This window comes from Lacerta agilis, chromosome 4 (assembly GCF_009819535.1).
Source record: "Lacerta agilis isolate rLacAgi1 chromosome 4, rLacAgi1.pri, whole genome shotgun sequence".
NCBI lineage: Eukaryota > Metazoa > Chordata > Lepidosauria > Squamata > Lacertidae > Lacerta > Lacerta agilis.
This window is the reverse complement of record NC_046315.1, coordinates 36,659,252-36,679,650: the sequence shown is the minus strand read 5'-3', so window position 1 is coordinate 36,679,650 and position 20,399 is coordinate 36,659,252. Positions and strand designations below refer to the sequence as shown.

The 20,399-nt window shown below is 41.0% G+C and overlaps 1 protein-coding gene across 3 annotated transcripts in view; it reads right to left on the bottom strand.

Moving 5' to 3' along the window:
* Positions 1–1,087: 1,087 nt before the first annotated feature.
* Positions 1,088–20,399, bottom strand: part of EPHA3 (EPH receptor A3) — a 178,330-nt gene continuing 159,018 nt past the window's right edge. For all 3 annotated transcript variants that reach the window (XM_033146737.1, XM_033146735.1, XM_033146736.1), the window contains exons 11-16: positions 18,842–18,903; positions 17,882–18,091; positions 15,845–15,994; positions 12,152–12,345; positions 6,200–6,355; positions 1,088–4,144 (exon numbers count right to left, since the gene is read on the bottom strand). In XM_033146737.1, coding sequence (XP_033002628.1) covers positions 4,039–4,144; positions 6,200–6,355; positions 12,152–12,345; positions 15,845–15,994; positions 17,882–18,091; positions 18,842–18,903 — 878 coding nt within the window. In that variant the 3' untranslated portion in view covers positions 1,088–4,038. The remainder of the gene's footprint in view (positions 4,145–6,199; positions 6,356–12,151; positions 12,346–15,844; positions 15,995–17,881; positions 18,092–18,841; positions 18,904–20,399) is intronic.

Here is a 20,399-nt window from a genome sequence, read left to right as displayed (position 1 = left end):
TGTGAATTTATTTCTTCTGGGGGGGGATCTGGCTTGGGGGCCTTGACACGCAACCACCCCCACCAGTGGAACAATTGGAAGGATGTGATCTGCTGATCTTAGGGCCTGTGTTGGCTAATATGGGGAGTGGTGCTACATCATGTATTTGAGGCTCAAGCCATTTTGTATATCAGCACAAACACCTTGAATTATTGGGCCCAGTGGGATATAGGCAGCATGTGAAGATCATACAGAATAGGTGTTATGAGACACTGCACAAATACTGCTGTCATCACTGCTTGGCATGTGGAATGGAAGTCTACTACTGGGCCATTCCATGAAAAATGAGCCTGATAAGAATGCTAGATGAGCGCTGGACTTTGGTGAGGAAGATTCCAAACGTGCAGTCTAACCATTTTTTTAAAGCTAAAGACAAAAGAAGTTTAGTTTATGGACCTTCTTTTCAAAAGTCCACCCATGTAGTCTTCACAGAAGTGTTCAAGTTTAAAGTTTTCTGATGATTGTCCCACCCGTGACAGCATTTTTTCCTTAATTTTGTATTGTTAAATTTCTTAAACTTAATTTCTGATTGCATAGTTCTAACCAATAAACATTGATTTAAACAGATATGCTGAGTTTATCATTGATTCCCCTCCCAACTCACAGAGTTTTTCCATAAATCAAACTTATCTCAAGCTCCGTGTCCTTTTTTTGTCCCACCCGTGACAATACTTTAACATTTAATAAAATTGTCAAAAATATCCATAGAAATAATAACAAATTAGTAAAATGTTCAGTATCTTATTAAGAACACAGTCTAAATTGTGGTTGTTAATTTTTATGTATATTTACATTGTTACACATGTGTGAATACCAAAAAACATGGTCCAAGTGTCCCACCCGTGACAATGGAATGGCCCTACTGCATAGACATTTCCCCTTGCTGGATTGTGGTAGGTCTGTTTTTTGACATGACCAGCTAGCCTGATGAAGCTGTATCCTAAACTTGAGAAGTTTGCTCCAGATACTGTTGGAGATTTAATACAAAATGATTTCCCAACCATCAGTTTCCTTGGCTTCAAAACAATCACCTGTGTATTCCAATATGTAAAAAATACTTTCATTATGTTTATTATAAAAATATAAATGTTTCCACTACAAATCATTTTACATTAGTAACAGGCCATCTACAATTGCACAACGTAATTAACTAAATGAGTAAGTAATGCTTTGAAATAAAGGTTAAAAAGCAAATGTGGATTTGCCAGTTCAAATCACACCTATACATTGCTTATTGGAGTCTAAAGTACAGCAAAACAAAAAACAAAAAAACCTATGTTATATGTTAACAGAAATAAATAATATATGTAAAAACAATATTTTTAAGATACAAAAACAATAATATGGTACATATTCTTAGTGAAGACTTTGCAATGCTTGTTTGATGTAAATAATAATCAAAGGCAGGTCCTGTACAGGAAGATGGCCACAAAATTTCTATTTCCTCTACTCCACAGTTAAGAATTGTACACTGCTATGTTTACATATGTACAGGGGGAGAAGGGGAATGGGGGCTATCGGAGGCCACCGAACAGTACAAAAAATTGTAAGAAAGAGAAGACAAAAAGTTGTTTTAAAAGCCTCTGCAAAAAAGGAATTTCCTCCTGAACAAACAGTGAAATCAGTCTTTAGTACTGAGCACACACATAATTATGTCCCGTGGTATTACTAGACATTGAAAGATAATTAAGGATAGGTAAGACTAAAATGTAGTTTGAAAACCTGCTAACACACAATTTTTCTTTCTTTCACAGCCATTTAAAATTGCCTCGGGGACAATTTGTTCTAGATAGTACTTCCAAGAACATCAACAGAATTATTTTGCTTTAAAAACGAAACAAAAACTTTCTGCTAGTAGGAATAGTGTATTTATGGCTGGAGATCAAATCTAAAGAAAGGGGAGGTGATTATTTGACACTCTTAATCAGATCTGAATCCTTGCAGAACATGGGCTTAGGATGGTGCATTGTATACTTCCAGATCCTGCTATGATCAGAGAACATTAAAAAAACATGACATGCAAGTTACAAAGGTGTGCAAGGAAAGTACACCAGTGCTCTGTGTATAGTCAGAGTGTCAGCATTTTGAAGTGTATTTTATGCTTTTTACAAAATGGACCACCTACTGGGCATGTTTGCACATAATGCAAAACCAAACCATGGCTTAACGCAAATACGAGGGTTCTTGAGAAAAGACTGGTCGCTGTGTTCCTTTCCTGGTCATCTTGCTGCTGCATGCTGTGAGCTAAACCATGGTTTGGCTTAGCATACTGTCCAAACCTGGTCTCATGGTATGTCTCCTCTGGGTAACCATGAGCTGTAAAACCCAAGAGCAAACCATGGTTACAGCTCACTGTTTGCCTGGAGTGTGACAAACCATGAGGCTAGATGGCAAGCTAAGCCAAACCATGGCTTAGCTCATAGCAGCGCAATAGCAGTAGGGGAGGAGGGCAGTAGCTGCAATCTCCACTCTGAGGACCTGTGCATTCATGCCAAGCCATGTTTTGACTTCACATGTCTTGTAAACAGGCCACTGTATGATTCGAATCCATCTTAAAAGCTGCTGTGTACTGTGGTGAGGGCAAGTGTAGCCAAAAGAAAAAACAAACAGGATACGTGTTGATTTGGATATTGGCCCATACACGCTGTTCATGTAGTACAACTTACAAGCACATCTTTGTAAGTGTTTTTAAGACTGCAGCCTTAGAAACATACTGTAATCATTTACTCTTAAGTGGATGCCAACAATGCCAGCTTACTTCTCTAGTATAAGAACTAAGAAAGGGGATTTTCATCTTTTCCTATTTGGACCCCAGAGTATTATAAACAAATAATTTTATCACCAAGTAATGCATCGTATAGCGTGGGTGTTTAAAAAAATATATCTGGCACAATTCAACACTTTGTGCACACTGCAAACATTTAAGTACATGCAATTATGCAACTCTGAGTTAAGTTGTCAAGAAAACAATGAACAGCTCACTATGGCTGTTTTCCTTGGAGAAAAATGATTGTGTGGTTCATTGGATTAAACTACCCAGAACATGGTGCATGAAAATTTACTCACTTGTGGGCATGTAGGCCTCTTTCTTCACTTACATCAAATCCTCTAGATTGGGACCTGTTTTCTTAAAAGTAAGTCTCACTACTTGTACTGAAATTTCTTCCCAATGTCTGGGGCTGCAGCCAAAGTCTGGGAGGATTTGGCACTTGGTAGTAATTAAACCCAGTCAAAACATATATAAATATAAACAATAAGAAAACATTTAAAGGGAAATAAATATGCCTTTTAAAAGAAAAATTAAGACTTCTTTTTTTGAAAAGAACACATGCATCAAAACCAGCCCCAACAGCAAATATTATTCATGAACTATTGCCTCATTTTATACCCAACATTATTCATATTTTCCTTCCACCGCTGAAACAGAATGTTGCAGGAATATCCTTGCAGATATGGCCAGATAGAGCTGAGGTATTATCCCCAAGGAGCATTACAATTATTTTAAAGAAATAAAATACTAGTCACCTATCTTTTCTGCATATAAAAAAAATACTGCAAGGGTATTTCACCCTCTTGCTTTCTGCTGACAATTGGCCAAGACCTAGCATAACATCCACTGTTTAGTTGTTTGCCTTTCTTGGTATTCAGTCCATCAACATTGAAATGGCTCTAAGTTACATGGAAGGATTTAATAAAACAAAGAAACCAACATTTTCTTCCAAATGCAGTATATGTTTGAGCAGTCCATTATTACAAGGTGGGAAAGGCACCCCCCCTTCAAGAATAAGAGAGAGAGAAAAGTTTTTCATTCCTATTTTAAGGCAATTGAACTCAACGTATGAGTCTCTTAGTGGGCTTGAAATGGGCCCAAAATGTCATGCTTCCAGCAATGCTACAAGAGTGCCTTTTCAGTCTTGCACTTTTTCACTCATCGCCATGACCTTTGCAGCAACTTCTTGCTTCCTCTTGTTGTGTCTCGAGTGCCAACGTTTCGGTAGCCTACACTGGAACGGGGCCATTCTTCGTATGCATTTCTAGAGATTTAATACTGCTAATGAGCTTTTTCTGTGGTCCCACAATCGTCACACCGACCTTCTTCATGTCGCTGAAAAAGACAAAACACACCTGATGAGTTCCAGAGAAGTTGGAAAGTGTTTCACACATCAAAAGAATCCACAATGTTAGGCCGATGATGAAACTTCCTTTCCATGTTGCTAAACAGTGGTAGCTGGCCTGAATGTTTCCAGATGGACCAAAGGCAGCAGAGTGTGCTTCTGATATCTAAGAAAATAGCTCTTCTAAGGAAGCAACACAAACACATTCTCAGGGGCTGAGAAAAAATGTTGCACCTGTACAGCAGCTTGCAGATTTTGGATGATTTAAACAAAAGTGTGTGGGAGACAGGGAGAAGTGGTGTAGTGGGGGGGGGAGAGCAGAGGGGCGGTGGCCTTGGGCACAAAATTATGAGAGGGGCACAACCACACACAATGGCCATGAATACCACACCTGGGATGGCTGAGGTGGGAGGCAGCAGAGCTGCCAAGCTGAGAAGGCGCATGGTCATAGCAACCAGCAGCAGCAACTGCCCAGTCTACCAGGTGAGCGCAACACTTGCCTCGCCCTGAGCACCAGCAACCCATGCTATGCCACTGATGGAGGACCATATCTTGGATGCCAGTGGCTACTGTCATACATAGCTTCTTCATAGAATTTCCACATATGGTAACCAATGGCACCCAGGGTCCTAGGTAAGTTGGAAAAGGTTCATTCAAAGATTCTGAGTTTTAGGGCTTGAAGGATTTCTGTGAACACAATTGGAAGTGGTGGAGTGCTTTAAAAATAAATAAATCCCAATGATCCTGGCTCACAAACTGGGAATGACAGATGGTTGAGTATTTTATCTATCCTGAGGGGCAGTACTCTGCCATGGTGAGAGAATTTATTATGCTCAGAAAGACTTCAGTTCGAATCCACATTCAGCATATGGGTTGAGTGATATTGGGTCATAGGATACAGTATAAGATAAAACAGAGAGGAAAAGCCTTGAGATCTTTGGGCTCTGTTAAATCTTCAGAACGCCAAAAATGATTTCCCTCTCCTTCTTTTTTCCTAACCCACCACATCAGCATAACTGATACTAGAGTCACTAGACAAAGAACATCCTATTTTCCTGAGAAATCAGAACGTCTCCTTCATTTCAAAAATATGGAAGCTAAAAATTTCATTATGCTGAACCGTTGACCTATATCAAAAATTGACACATCTAATTCTAAACTCATCCCAGCCACTACGAGTCAGATGGAACAAAAAATGGAAAGATCTTCCATTTATGATTTTACAACAGCCTTTCAAAGACATGGGTGGCACAGAGCCTAGGGGCTTGCCGATCAGAAGGTTGGCGGTTCAAATCCCTGCAACAGGGTGAGCTCCTGTTGCTCAGTCCCTGCTCCTGCCAACCTAGCAATTTGAAAGCACGTCAAAGTGCAAGTAGATAAATAGGTACCGCTCCGGTGGGAAAGTAAACGGCGTTTCCGTGTGCTGCTCTGGTTTCGCCAGAAGCGCCTTAGTCATGTTGGCCACATGACCCGGAAGCTGTACGCCGGCTCTCTCGGCCAATAAAGTGAGATGAGTGCCACAACTCCAGAGTCATCTGCCACTGGACCTAATGGTCAGGGGTCCCTTTACCTTTACCTTCAAAGAAGTAGAACAAAAGTTGGTAGAGCATGGGACTCTTAATCTCAGGGTCATGGGTTTGAGCCCCACATTGGGTGGAAGATCCCTGCACTGCAAAGATAACCCTTGTGTTTCCTAGCAACTCTATGATTCTATGAAGAACACTCTGTTGTTTGAATTGACATATATGTAACTGAACACATAGGTGGTATATTTCAGCAAGGTGTTCTTGAAGTGCAATCCTATCCATGTCTACTCAGAGGTAAGTATCATTGAATTTGATGGTACATGCACCCAGTTAAGGCTGCAGCCCGAGTTGACTTTAAAGGAGCATGTGTTGTGGGCTGCGTGCTGGGCTCATATGTTGCATTAATTTCCACTGAAACCTAGGTGTTGAACTGCCCACAAGACTGAAATCTCATAATTTGGAAAGTGGCATGAAAAATGCAAAAGCAACCAAAGAAATAGTTTTAAGATGGACTCTTACTCTGAGGAAATCTTGGCTATCGTATCACACGAGCTGTATTCTACTCCTGTGAATATGTCCTTGCATTGTCCTATCCGAATGCCATTGAGCCAGTCACCTGTTGAGCGGAAGGCTGAGATTTCAACATTGCTTTGGTCCAGAAGGAGATTTGATGGCCTGGAATAAAATGAATGTGATGGTGGTGAGAGAACAGAAATAAACTGTGATTCCCTATGTATCTGGACTTAAAACCAGTCCCAGCAGAATCTTTTAGATGAGGTGCAAGTTGTGTGCAGAATTTAATGCCTGCAGAAATCTATTGCTTTAGGGGAAAACGGAGCAATCACAGTCCCTAAGTGAACCAGCTGTTCAGCTTGTGTCTTAAGCTCTTGACTGCATTGTCAGGGCACTTCTTTTGAACTGAAGTTTTCATGAAGCTCATCTTGATTTACCTCAGGTATGTGTAACTTGATAAACATACCTCAAATATGAGCCAAGCCAGTGATAAACGCTCTTAATCTCAGATTAAACCAACTGATGCAGTGTGATTTTAAGCACATTATGAACTGGTGGCTTAAATAGGAGGATGCGACCATCTGGAGCTTTGCAGCACGACTGAAAATCTCTAGATGCCTTTGTTCAGAATTGGCAGCACAAAACATTACAGACAGCAAATGCACTGAAATCACCAAATGCTTCCCTAAAATTTTCTACAACAGTTTTCAGTTCTGGAGTATCGAAAGAAACCTGAGAGATATTTGCATTTTAGAGCCTGCGGAGACAGACATAGAAAGCTTGTTTGCTTCATAAAAACAAAGTTTAAAAACTTAAGCTTCCATGATATTGCATCCCTAAGATGATGTGCAAGCTATATGCTAAATTATCCTGTGGCTTTGGAATACATAGTGGAGACTGATGAAAACAAGTAAGTAAACCATCACAAATGGTTTTCTACAATATACCTATTTGGATATTCCCTCTCACTTTTACTTTGGTTGCTGATATTAAAAATAAAAATAAAACTCAGTGGATTTTTTTTTTAGGAATAAGTTACTATTTTCCCTGCCAGTCAGTCAACATGTGCCATGCTTAAATGTGATCTTCTCAATCATCTTTCTACAATTATAGTACGTGCAGTAAAAACAATATCCTTTTTGGGTGTATGGAAAGTTAGAATTCTCTGTGTCAGTTAGTCCATGTAGTTTGATACACCAGAGACAAATGATTTATTTTTTGAGAAACAAAAAAACAACAAAAAGGCACTTAATATTACCTCTTCTACCATCTCATGTTATCTGATAAGATAATGTCTGATTTATCAGCTATGAAGAAACCTGGGAGATGAACATCACCCTCACCTGCCCAATACTGTTATAAGAGATAAAAGAACAAAAATCTGGGTGCCCACTGACCAAAAAAAGCTCTCTCACCACACCAGCAGGCACAACAGCAGGATTTTTTTCTCCACCAGCTGTCCTATTATTGCCCTGTCTATTGCAGAATGAGGACAAAACTCTTAATTGTTGGCCAAAGTCCTAGTCTATGCTCCAGATGGATTTTTATTAAAGAAAACTAAAACGAAACTCAACGATACACAAAAGATTTGTTTGTAGCTTCTCAGTATATGAACCTTCTCTCTTTCCCTCCATCTCCAAAACCAGTCAACACATTTCAGCTGGACAGATTATCAGCAGCAATACATCACCCCTTGTGGTGAAGGACTGATATTGCTCATTTGTATAGAGGAGCTGAGTTGCTTAACATGGCTATTAAAAAGAGGCTATCTGATGTATCAATTGCCTGCTCTCAATATGCATACAGTTCTTGTTAGTATGTATGTATGGTTTCTTTGATGCTCAGCCGTTTCCCCTAAATGTCCATTTCAGAAATAAATCCAAAGGAAATGCAATTAACTATACTGGATACAGCTAGCTAACTTCTGTTTGTCTCATGAAGTCCACATTTTTTTATTTATAGCTTTCTCTGCATAGCTACTAGGATCCCAGGGCATTTATTAAAGTATATATGAAGTATGGAGAAGTTGCCTTTTTCTCTCTGGTCAATCTAACATGCCGCTTCATTCTAGTAAAAGGGGGAACTGACGTCGCTGCTCCTTTTTTGTGTGCATGTGGAATGTTAAACAACATGAGAAAAAGCAGAGCAGCAGGATTACAAATTGGACAATCCCAGTGAAGCTTTTATGTCTGTTGTCGGGACCAAGGTGTAATGAAGACAAAAATATGAACTAATTTCAACTAACCACAGAATAACTAGCATTGTAAAGTATCATTTTTCTCGTAGGATTCTAAGTGAGGAGGGCATTTTTTCTTCCAAAAAAAAAGCTCCTTTCCTCCTTGGAGAGGACATCTGGACAGTTTATCAATGAGCAGGAATTTGTCTCTCGCTGTGAAGAGTCTGTGATGTCTCCTCATGTGCATCGAGGGAGTGCCGGGCTTTCGGAGCATCTGCAACCATGGGCTTCCACCCCCTCCCTTTGACCCAGCCCCCTAGACAGCAGGTCTAAACATGAAATTTATGGGCTGGGTGATGTGCGCCATAAGCTCACACTTTTACTAGACAAATTAGATGGGCTACAATCCGTGCAGCTGTAAATGACGTCCTGCAGGGTTCCACCTGATCTTTCACAGCTTTTCATAAATCAGGTCCTACTAGCGTCAGACTGCAATCATTAAAAAGAAATCATGGAAATTACATGTTTGCTCAGGGGAATTGAAACACAACTCCCCCGCCTCTTTCATTTTTGCCGCTTCCCACTCCCACTAGCAACATTTCAAAACTGTTCTCTGTGTACTGGCAAAGCAGGAGGGAAATCTTCGGTGCTATTCATTCTGGCACTGAGCATGGTTGGAAGGCTGCATGTGCTGCCATATGGCTGTCATAAATAAAAGGACAGCAACCCACTCAGCAGTGAGATTCCAGAGTATATTTTCCACCAATGGCCTCTTGCAGTTGGCTTTTATGGACTGACCTATTATGTTAACAGCTGGAATTAACCTTGTTCTTTTGCATGCAAGCCTGAAAAGCCATGGTTTGCTGTCACTGAGATGGATGTTGCCACATTGCAAAGAATTTTCTGTCGCACCGCATCATGTCTCGAAATAAACATATAAATAGCAATGGAGTTCTACCTCCTACTGATACAAATTGCTGTTCTGAGCGTGCCAGCTGTCCAGTGGGGAAAGATATAACTCAATTTGTAACCACTACCATCAAACACTACTATCTGAGAGGCAGCAGTGTGTTACTAAGAGAAATGTTGCATACTCTACCCTCTAAGTTTCCACATCTATTTTTACTTGTCTTCTTAGCTAGCTCTCCTCTGCTGCACCTGAGTGTCTCAAGACTGGGAGAGCATCTATTTCAAATGAGCAGTTCTTAATACCTTGCAGTTTTGCTTATGTAAAAGCCTGCCGAACATTTATGCGAGCTGAAATATGACTTTGATGGCTTATAAATGACCCCAAGGACCAGAATCCTAGACTAATTTTAAGGTCAACAAAAGCACAAGTGTGTGTGATATATATACACTTTGCTGCCAAATGGAAAGCACGGGTATATCCACTTTCCAACAGGAGACAAAAAAATAAATGACACACTGAGGAGGCATGGAGGCATGTTGTTGACTTTAATTATCTCAGTACCACAAGGAGTACAACTTTGCCTTTACAGTCATTTATGCTGCTTTAAAGTGTCATTCAGGAAAAAAAATATGACTATGATCTTTAAATAAAATTGACCTACCTCTATGGCACATTTGCTTCCCCTGAAATTTCTTTATATCATGTTTGCTCAGTTCAGTAATAATGAGATAGCTACTGCATTTGGTCCTTGAGCTAAAAAGACCTAGACTTGAAAATGAGACATCAAAGGCATCACCTTAGCCTAAGGACAACCATTTATGGACTGCTCACCAATAGATGCTCAAAGCACCACTTCAAATAATGAATTTCCCCCCAAAATGTTGTAAATGTCAACAACACTGACTGCTTTTCATTTACTATGATTATAATACTGGAAACCTGTGGGCAGGGAATTTTTGCTTTGCCAACTCAAGTAACTCTATAGCGTCTAGTTTTTGAGGTGCTTACATCAAAAACTTGGGTTTTAATCCAGTTAGTTGCATGATAACTTCAATTACATACACGCCATGTGGCTATTCCAGTGAAAAGACAAATCTGGGATTCATATCCACAGCCATCCAGCTCCAAAGTGGCAATAAAGCTTGAATTAAGTGCAACACAGGATACCACACAGTATTCATATTGCCTAAATAGTTCCAAGGAGCTGCAACATCCTGGCATTTTGGTGCTTGGTTGAACATGGAGTTTAACACAACAGAGACCCATTGTGTTGGGAAGCTGGGAGAGCAACACAGCTACACCCATGCCACCCTATCAGCCACTACTGTGCATAACTGAGTCCAATATTCACAACTGTAAAGCAGTGCACAATGAAGGTAAGAAATAATAATCTAAACTAGGAAAAATAACGGAAGTGATCAAAACGCAACTTGCCCTAAAACACACACATACAAATCTATATGTTATACAGATTAAATCAGAGCAGAGAAAAAGTTAACAATCTTCGGACACCCAGACAGAACCAGAGAGACAACTTAAAGAAGTTATGATTAGATTGTGCAAGTGCTCTGGCACAATCACAAACTAAACTTCAAATATTGTGCCTTTTCGCACTGTATTCCAAAACACAAAGTCTGCATGTACCTGAAAAACACTGATTACAAAAGTGCCAATCAGCCTAGTAAGAAAGAAGAGCATAAAAATGATTTCATAATTGATGAACATAGAACTAGTAGGAGAAAGTGTTATTTAATGTTGAGCCAAGATATGGAACTTCCTGACCTGGGAGAATCAACTCCCAGCTCTCTCTTCCCTTCCCTCCCTTCCAAGTTTTCTTCTGCTGCTTGAACACCTAGGGCTTGCTGATCAGAAGGTCGGTGGTTTGAATCCCTGTGACGGGGTGAGCTCCCGTTGCTCGGTCCCAGCTCCTGCCCACCTAGCAGTTCGAAAGCATGTCAAAGTGCAAGTAGATAAATAGGTACCGCTCCGGCGGGAAGGTAAACGACGTTTCCGTGCGCTGCTCTGGTTTGCCAGAAGCGACTTAGTCATGCTGGCCACATGACCTGGAAGCTGTATGCCGGCTCCCTCGGCCAGTAACGTGAGATGAGTGCCGCAACCCCAGAGTCGGACACAACTGGACCTAATAGTCAGGGGTCCCTTTACCTTTAACCTGACCACTGTGATTTTTGCTGCTCCCCTCTGGAATCCATTTGGTTTGCTTTCATATGAGTTATTTTTAAAGGTTTGATGTAATTTATTCTGCACCTGGGTAGGGGCAAAGAGCTATGCAGTTGTCACTAAATCAGTGGGAATGGTGCTTGCCTTCACTACCATCATCTGCATGGCATAGTTTCTGAAATTTCACTAGACATTGCTGACATATTTTCTTCAGGCCTAAAACTGCATTTTTGAAAAAGAGCACAAGTTAAGATTGCAAGGATGAAATCTCTGTTCACTCACAGTTTCTGCACCTGTTCAACCTGACTATGCAGTTGCAGAAAATGCTCTGTCCTGATAATGTCTGCATGCTTTCATCACAGTGTTCCTGTGGTGCTGCACACCTACAACTTTCTGTTGAACTGGTCTTGTGAATTCATAACCGGCAGGAACTTTGAAACTAGCTGTTCCTTTGCAAACTGGGTTTTGGACAACAACAAACAGTCAGGGATTCTGTTTGCCTACTAGAAGATAAACAGATAGCAGCCAAGCTTCCTCCCACTGCCAGCCCCCAACTTAAACCACACTACTAAGAAGAAATAGCTGTAAACGTGGAAGTAGGTAGTGGACAAAGCAAACATATTCTAATTACTGTAAGTAGAGAAAGCAAACACATTCATGTTCAGTGTGCAAGATGTAGAAGGTATTGTGTCACCTTGCAGCTGCACTGGTGATTATTTTTAGACTGCTGGGATTACGGATCAGCTTGTCCAGGATGCTGACAATCTGCTCAAACTTCGGTCTGTTGTTTCTGTCCTTTTGCCAACAGTCCAGCATCAACTGATACAAGGCAGCTGGGCAGTCCATGGGTGGTGGCAAGCGGTACCCTTCTTCCACGGCTTTAATTACCTGCACAAGGAGAAGAAGATTGCAGACATTACCAGGAAATGCTTCCCGCTTTGGTTCTGCAAGGGATCTCCATTACATTGTCACGGACCCACGGTATTTAAAACAAATCTATTCATTCTCCAATTGTTCCGACGTGTCCTCCTTCCTCTTTATTTGCCAAATAAGCCACTTGACAAAACGGAGATACGGAAAGTGACAGAGGAAGCAGAGGATAATGTGTAGCTCTTTGAAGAAGGTGCTATTTGGTCTTGTCCAGTGCTCAGCTTTGATTAGACCAAATGCAAGTCAACTTAATACATTTCCTACAATACATTCTTAATTGGTCCAAAGAGAAAACATCTGGAAGATCACTACCCACTCATCCCCCCTCCTCCTCAACAGCCTTTTAGGAATTGCTGTTTGAGACCATAGGAACATGGGAAACTGCCTTAGAGTGTGCCTGATTATTGGTCTGTGTAACTCAGTACTGGCAGCAATTCTGATGGGTTTCAGGCAAGAGTCTTTCTAGCCCTATCTGAAAATGCCAAGTGACTGAACCTGGGACATTCTGTATACAAATCATGCACTCTCTTTCTGAACTACAGCCCTCCCTCCAATAAAGAGGCCTTACATTTTAAGATCTAATTATCAATTAGGATGTTTTTACATAATATTCACTAACACAAAGACACAAGCATGCAAACTCTGGGACCATTTCATAGGTACAGCATCCTATATAGGGAGAGAACATCAGTATATATAAATATATATATTAATTGTTTCACAGAAAGAGGGCAGTATTCATCTATCCAGGCTACATTGGCAGCTAGTAGCTTAGCACAACTGGTTATCCTTTCTCCTTTTAATGGGAGTGCTCCTCGCCTCTACAAGCAAGCGATATTCAAATACGCACTTAAACTTGCACAGGCAGTTGCTAATGCCACATAATTGCAGAAATATCCAGCTTTACTGGCATTTCCATGTTTCTGCATCGCACGGCAGATAGAGTTAGATTATTGTTGACAGATGGGTTAAGGGGCTAACAAGTATGTGGAGTAGCAATAAAGCTAGATTACCCATGATTGTCCTAACAAGCATATTTCCAGCCATGTTGGGTTTTGGCTTGAGAGGTTGTGGCTGTGTGGTTTGCATGTGAGAAATCAACCAGATTTTGATTTTCTATAATCATCTTAGGAAAATGACTGAAAAGCAGCAGGCAGCGTAACAAACGCCCTGTGGCAGTTCACAAACAACTGCTTCCTACTTGACATTTCAGGAGGAACAAATTATGAATTTTTCTAATATTCATTGTCAGGGGAGCAATTCTCTGTTTCTAAACCAACAAGTTAAGCAATATGGTTAACTAATCCAAGCAATATGAACAACTAACAGCCAATACAGTCATACCTCGGGTTACGGCCGCTTCAGGTTGCGCGATTTCAGGTTGCGCACCGCGCCAAACCCAGAAGTACTGGAAAGGGTTAGTTCTGGGTTTCGGCACTTGCGCATGCGCAGAAACACTAAATAGCACTTTGCGCATGTGCAGAAGCACCGAATCGCGACCCGCGCATGCACAGACACGGCGCTGCGGGTTGCGAACACTGCGGGTTGTGAACGTGCCTCCCGCACGGATCACATTCACAACCCGAGTGTCCACTGTAGTTATATGAACAACTAGGGGCTAGTGCAAACATAACATTTCTTGGTCTTTTTATGAACTGTAGCTAGGAAATTAAAAGCATTGCCTGACCTACAAGAAATTCCCTTCCCCTCCCCTTTCAGAGTTAACAACTGCCACAGAGAGGTATTACATTTGCACTAATGTTAATAATAACAACCGTAGTTGCCTTTAATCATGGTTTACATAGCCATTTCAAATTCTTATTTTAAAGCTAACCAAGGGCAATATTGGTTCAAATATTATTGCATGGCTAATGCTGGCAAGCGAAGATAGGATGGAATTAACATGGTAGAAGGGATACAGGCTACTAATTTATTAACAATAATCAATAGACTTGGAAAATGTTATATATTTATATTAATAGACTGGAAAACCTGTTCAATAAAGACTACAGTCATTCAATAAAGACTACAGTCAGGTTCCAGGAGAGGGGGGTAACACTTTGGCTGGCCCCTCCTACCCCGGCATGCCACCTTTTCCCCCTTCCAGCGGCTATTTTTCGGCGTGAGGGGCGGGACAGCGAGGAGGGGGCATCAGTCTTGTTGCTGGCATGACACCCCCTCCTCGCTGGCCCGCCCCTCGCACAGAAAAAAAGCCGCTGGAAGGGGGAAAGGGGGAGGCAAAGCGCTCTGCTTCCCTTTCCCCCCCTCCCAGCGGTTTTTTCGGCAGGGACAAGCGTGATGCCCCCTCCTCACTGGCCCACCCCTCGGGCCGAAAAACAGCTGTTGAAAGGGGGGGGGAAGGAAGCAGAGCAGGCGCATTCAAGCGCCTGCTCTGCTTCCCTTTGCCCCCCTTTCCCAGGCTTTTTTTCAGAGGGGGTGGGCCACCGAGGAGGGAGCGTCATGCTTGTCACTGGCATGACATCCACTGCTCTCTGGCCCACCCCTTGCACAGAAAAAAAGCCGTGGAAAGGGGGAAAAGGGGAAGCTTCCCCTTTCCCCCCTTTCAGCGGCATCCACGTGCATCATGATGTCACAACGACGTCATGACGCACGCATCATGCCCCTCCCTCAAGGGGGTGCCTCCTCGTCGCCACCGCCCCGGGCAGCACAGAGGCTTCCTCCGCCCCTGGTGCTGTGTGTATTCCACGATTATATCCCCATTTGTTAGCTAAATGACAAAAAGTGCCTGATTTCATTTGCTTTTACTATATGTTTGCTTAGCATTAGGGTAAGATATTATGCACAAAATTTATTCCCATTTGTAAAACATGTATAGAGCTGGTCAGAAATGGTAGCTTTTAATTGAGTCATGTGGAACACATCTAGACTAAATTAAGGGAACAATATGGTATGTTTTTCAAAAAACGGCTTTGGGAAATACTATATTCCAAAGAAGCATAAAAGGATGGCAGATCTGTTTAACTTTCTGAAGTTGGACAGCAATAAATTTAAAGCTATCTAAATGAACCTCTATGTAAAAGACTTCTAAACAAATCAAACCATCACTTCATGTTATCTGCTCACTGCATCCGAAGGCATTTGCTCATTAAAATCTTGAACACAATTTCCTCCTCTCTTTCTTAGGCAGTTTAATTGGCCCAGTATACTCCTAGAAAAGCTCAGCAGAGATACAGCCAAAAGGAATCAGGAGACATTTAATAAAGTTCTATAAAAGATGTATAACATTCTAACTAATGTAAAAGCACTTGTCGATTATTCTCAGAGTAACTGGAATCATCTTCCTTCCTTTATCCTGTAAGTTCAAAAGTTATTTTTTATATAGAAATGCCGCATATTTTTTCAAGAGAAAGTAAGATTTTCAAACATTTGTTTCCCCAAAATTAAAAAATAGGCACCAGCTTGTCTTATGCCTTTCCTCCTCTTGCAGTATACTCACATCCTGATTGGACATTTCCCAGTATGGTCTTTCTCCATAGGACATCACCTCCCAAAGAACAATCCCATAGCTCCACGCATCACTGGCTGATGTGAATTTACGGTAAGCAATGGCTTCTGGAGATGTCCATCGGATTGGAATCTTGCCTCCCTACAAACATAAAGCATTGTATAAAGTAGCAATAATGACTCAGGCAGTGGGATGCACATGTATGCTACGGAATTTGCTACCACAAGATGTAGCGATAGCCACCAACTCTGAAGACATCAAAAGGAAATTAGACAAATTGTTGGAGGATATGACTATGAGCAAAACTCGTTCTATGAATGGTTTCAACATCCTGAAAACTGAAATGGACCCAACATCCTGAAAATGGTTTCAACATCCTGAAAACTGAAATGGACCCAGTTTGAGTGTATCTTGTAAGAAGAATTTACAGTGGTGTAAGTAACTTTTTATTTCTTTACACTGTCTCTTGACAGTTTTACAACAAATACATTTTCAAATGTTTGCACAATTTTTTTTATAAAAAAAATGCAATTGAAAATGCATGTAGCAACAATGAAAGAATACATGAAACCAACAGGGAATCTATCTATCTAATTCCCAAATGCCTGAGAGAACTAAAAAGTCTTCCAGCTTCTGAAAAGAAATCAGAAACATCGAGCTTTCTTGGGGGAAACACACTTCATAACCACCTTACAAAAGGCAATGGTGCCCTTATTTCCCTAGAGACCATAACCTGGAACAGGACCCCACTGGATAATAATAAATTATTGTAGTAATCTTGTGTTATTGATGTCATTGCCTGATGCTGTTTATTTGTTTATGTCACAGGGATTCCTGCCAGAAAAAGAACATGGTACGAAAACCAACGCCTGATTGTTCCTTATTCCATTGGAAAACACATAAACCCCAATTTCACCTGCCTGGTCTAGATGGTGCTCTTTTAAGTTTATTTTAATCTCTGTTGCTGACATTTAGCTATTTTATGCTTTTATGCTGCATTTTGCATTTAAATTGTTTTTTTGTTTTTATTGTATGCAACCCAGAAACTATGCATTATGGGGCTGCATACACATTTTGCTTTAAATAACCGAATAAATAAATCTATGTAGGACTGTCACAAAACAGCCACTAATATGATATACAGAACCACAGAGAAAATGTTGTTATTACTTTGGGCATCTTCTTAAGCTCTTTCTGGATCTGTTGACATTTTCTCTCCATTTTGATAGACATGGATTGCCATTGTATGCACACTTACCTAGGACATACTGCTGAATAGATATGCATAGGATTCCAATCTTAAGCATGATTAGGTTCCAGAAGACATATTTCTGAACCAAATCTCACCGAATGGCATTTAGCATGAGGACAGAACTATGAAAGCGTGGCTCGCCCTACAGGGTAGAGCTGTAGCAATAGCCTCCCGTCAGCAGCATCCCTGTTGCTTATTGGAAGAGGCAAGGGGGCAGCAAAGTCGGTGCCATGCAGATGCATAGGGGGGAAGCACTGTATCTGCAGCACTGCTGCTGTGAGGCTATTTCACAGTACTGTCCCACTAGATGAGCCATTCCTGAAATCATATACGCAGCCTTGAGCTTCTTGGAGAAATTGTGTTGAAAAAAAGAAAGAAAGAAAGAAAGAAGATTGTAAAGGCCCAAAGGAGCAGAATTGTGTGTTTCTAAAACCTTCAATACTGGTTTTTGTGAAACTGGCAGGATGGTTAGAGGGCATTCAAGCATATATATTTTCTTACCAGCCTGGGCAGATATTTTCCTTTTTTAATCTCTTCATCGACTCTTTATCACCAAGCCAGAAATGTAAGAACATTGGAGGAAGTGTATAGTCATACTGAACAGTCTTAGACAGAATAGAATTGTTGTGGTCATGTGTGTGTGTGTGTGTGTGTGTGTGTGTGCCCTCCCTCCCTCCCTCTTTTAACATAAATGATCTTGTTGAAGAGCCACTATGTGATTTGACTCTCAAACACCTCGGGATTCATAGTAATCATTCACAGATCACCGGACTCACCCTTGTTGTGTAGGCAGCTTCTGGATCATCCTCCAGAACACGGGAGAGGCCAAAATCCGAGACCTTGCATACCAGGTTACTATTGATGAGGATGTTGCGGGCAGCCAGGTCACGGTGGACATAACCCATATCTGACAAGTACTTCATGCCAGATGCAATTCCTCGAAGCATTCCCACTAGCTGGATGACTGTGAACTGAGCATCATGTTTCTGTAAGACATTTACAACAGCCTTTCAGATCTTTCAGAAGCACCCAGGACCTGTATCCGCACACATTCTATCAAAGTCACTGGGAACCTGCCTTGTGAAAATGCTCTGCCAAAACTCAGTGCTTATAATGAAAATAAACCTGTCCCAGGCATTGTTGGATGAGACATGGGTAATCTCATCTGTCCTTTTATTATTGCAGTTTTTATATGAGTTCAGACTATATACCTCCCTTTGGGCTGATTTCCCCCCACTCCAGTTGACTGTGGGGGCCTAATTTCACTGAGAACCTTAATTCTCTACTCCGAGTTAAGCAGATACACAGGAAGGCAGACAAAATATTATTATAAACATATATAATGGATTCAAATGGGCACATTCTATCTGTGACTCGATATTATTTTTCACAGTATAATACAATTTCATTCTTTTCTTCTGGCAAAATGCAGTAGGTGCATATATTTCCTTGTTGCCCAGGTATCATACATCAGGCTTGGGGGGGGGGGGCTGCCTGAAATCCTGGACAGCTGCTGCCAGTCAGTGTAGACAATACCCTGACTGAGTACAAAGTGTTCCTATGTTCCTATAATTCCTTATGAGGCAAGCAGTAGACTTCTATCCTTATGATATTTTTACATATCTGCAACCAACATTTACTATGGTAGCCATTAGTCTGAAATTCTACCAATAATGGTACAGTCACACTGATTTATAAAGCTGGGGGCATCACCACAGAATAAACAGGGTACTTACCCTCAGGAAGCTGTCCAAAGAACCATTTTCCATATACTCAGTAACTATCATGACAGGTTTACCTGGGGAAAAATATTAAGCACAATCACTCTGTAGGATAAGCAGCCTCATAACCAAAATGCTTAAGTCTAATTAATGCATGCATGAAGGTGTTAATCCCATAAAGCAAGCTGTCCTGCCAGGTTTATCTAGGTTACTCCCTTTCAACTTGAATGGAAGGAAGTTAAGCCAATGGTTCCCCTCAGCCTACCATGTGAAGCCACTCTTGTGTTCCTATAGAAATAATTAGGAACTTGCACCACTTTGGAACTAACCTAAGACTTGCTGCCTGTGTTTTCTGACTACTGAATGGAAAAGCACATGAATCTGACCTTTGAAGAGACAATTTTTAACGTACCAAACATGTGGTCTTTTTTCTATGCTAAAGGAAGAGGGGAACTTTGGAAGGAACTTAGAAGGGCATATTTTAAAGGTCTAGGAGGCTATGTTTCCATGTTTTACATTACTGCATGTTTTGTTATTTTAAATCTCTACTGCGGTTTTCTTACCAAACCTGGATCTTAATCATCTAGGGAATTACAAAATTATACCTAAATTTTCTTTCTTTCTCTATGCCAGAAAAGTCAATCAAACAATGCAAATGAACTGTGAAAGACTCTATGAATATGTACCATATTGGCCCGAATATAAGCCGCACCCAAATATAAGCCACACCTTAAAAAAAAAATGGGGGTGGGGGGAGAGAAAAAGACAATACCCGAGTATAAGCCCCTCTCTTAAAATTCTGCAGACACTCACACCTGTTCCTTTTTACTGTATGTTTGTTTCAGCAGTGATATTTTAAAAGCCAATTTTTGTAAGGTCGCACTTTTAAGCCGCACTTTAACTTTTCACAGTGGAATTTGGGAAAAAAGTGAGGCTTATATTCAGGCCAATGCAGTACTTTTCCCTGTTTGCTTGTTTGCATGTTTTGTAACACAATAACATCTTTAATAAAAACCAATTAATAATAATAATAATAATAATAATAATAATAATAATAATAATAATAGGATTAACAAGAGAAAAGTTAAGTTCTACAAAATACAAAAGAGCTGTATTATGGTAAAACGACTAATAGCTTTTGGTGTTTGATCAGCACATGCTATCTCATTCTAAAAGCATTCTCCAAACAGAAGAGGGACATAAACAGGTAAAGGTAAGGTAAAGGACCCCTAGACAGTTAAGTCCAGTCAAAGGAGACTGGAGTTGCGGCGCTCATCTCGCTTTTAGGCCAAGGGAGTCAGTGTTTGTCCACAGACAGTTTTCCGGGTCATGTGGCCAGCAGGACTAAACTGCTACTGGTGCATAGAGGACCGTGTCAAGTGCCAGAATGCACGGAAACGCCGTTTACCTTCCCGCCGCAGCAATACCTATTTATCTACTTGCACTGGCGTGCTTTCGAAGTGCTAGGTTGGCAGGAGCTGGGACAGAGCAATGGGAGCTCACCCCATCACGGGGATTCGAACAGCCAACCTTCTGATTACCAAGCCAAAGAAGCTCAGTGGTTTAGACCACA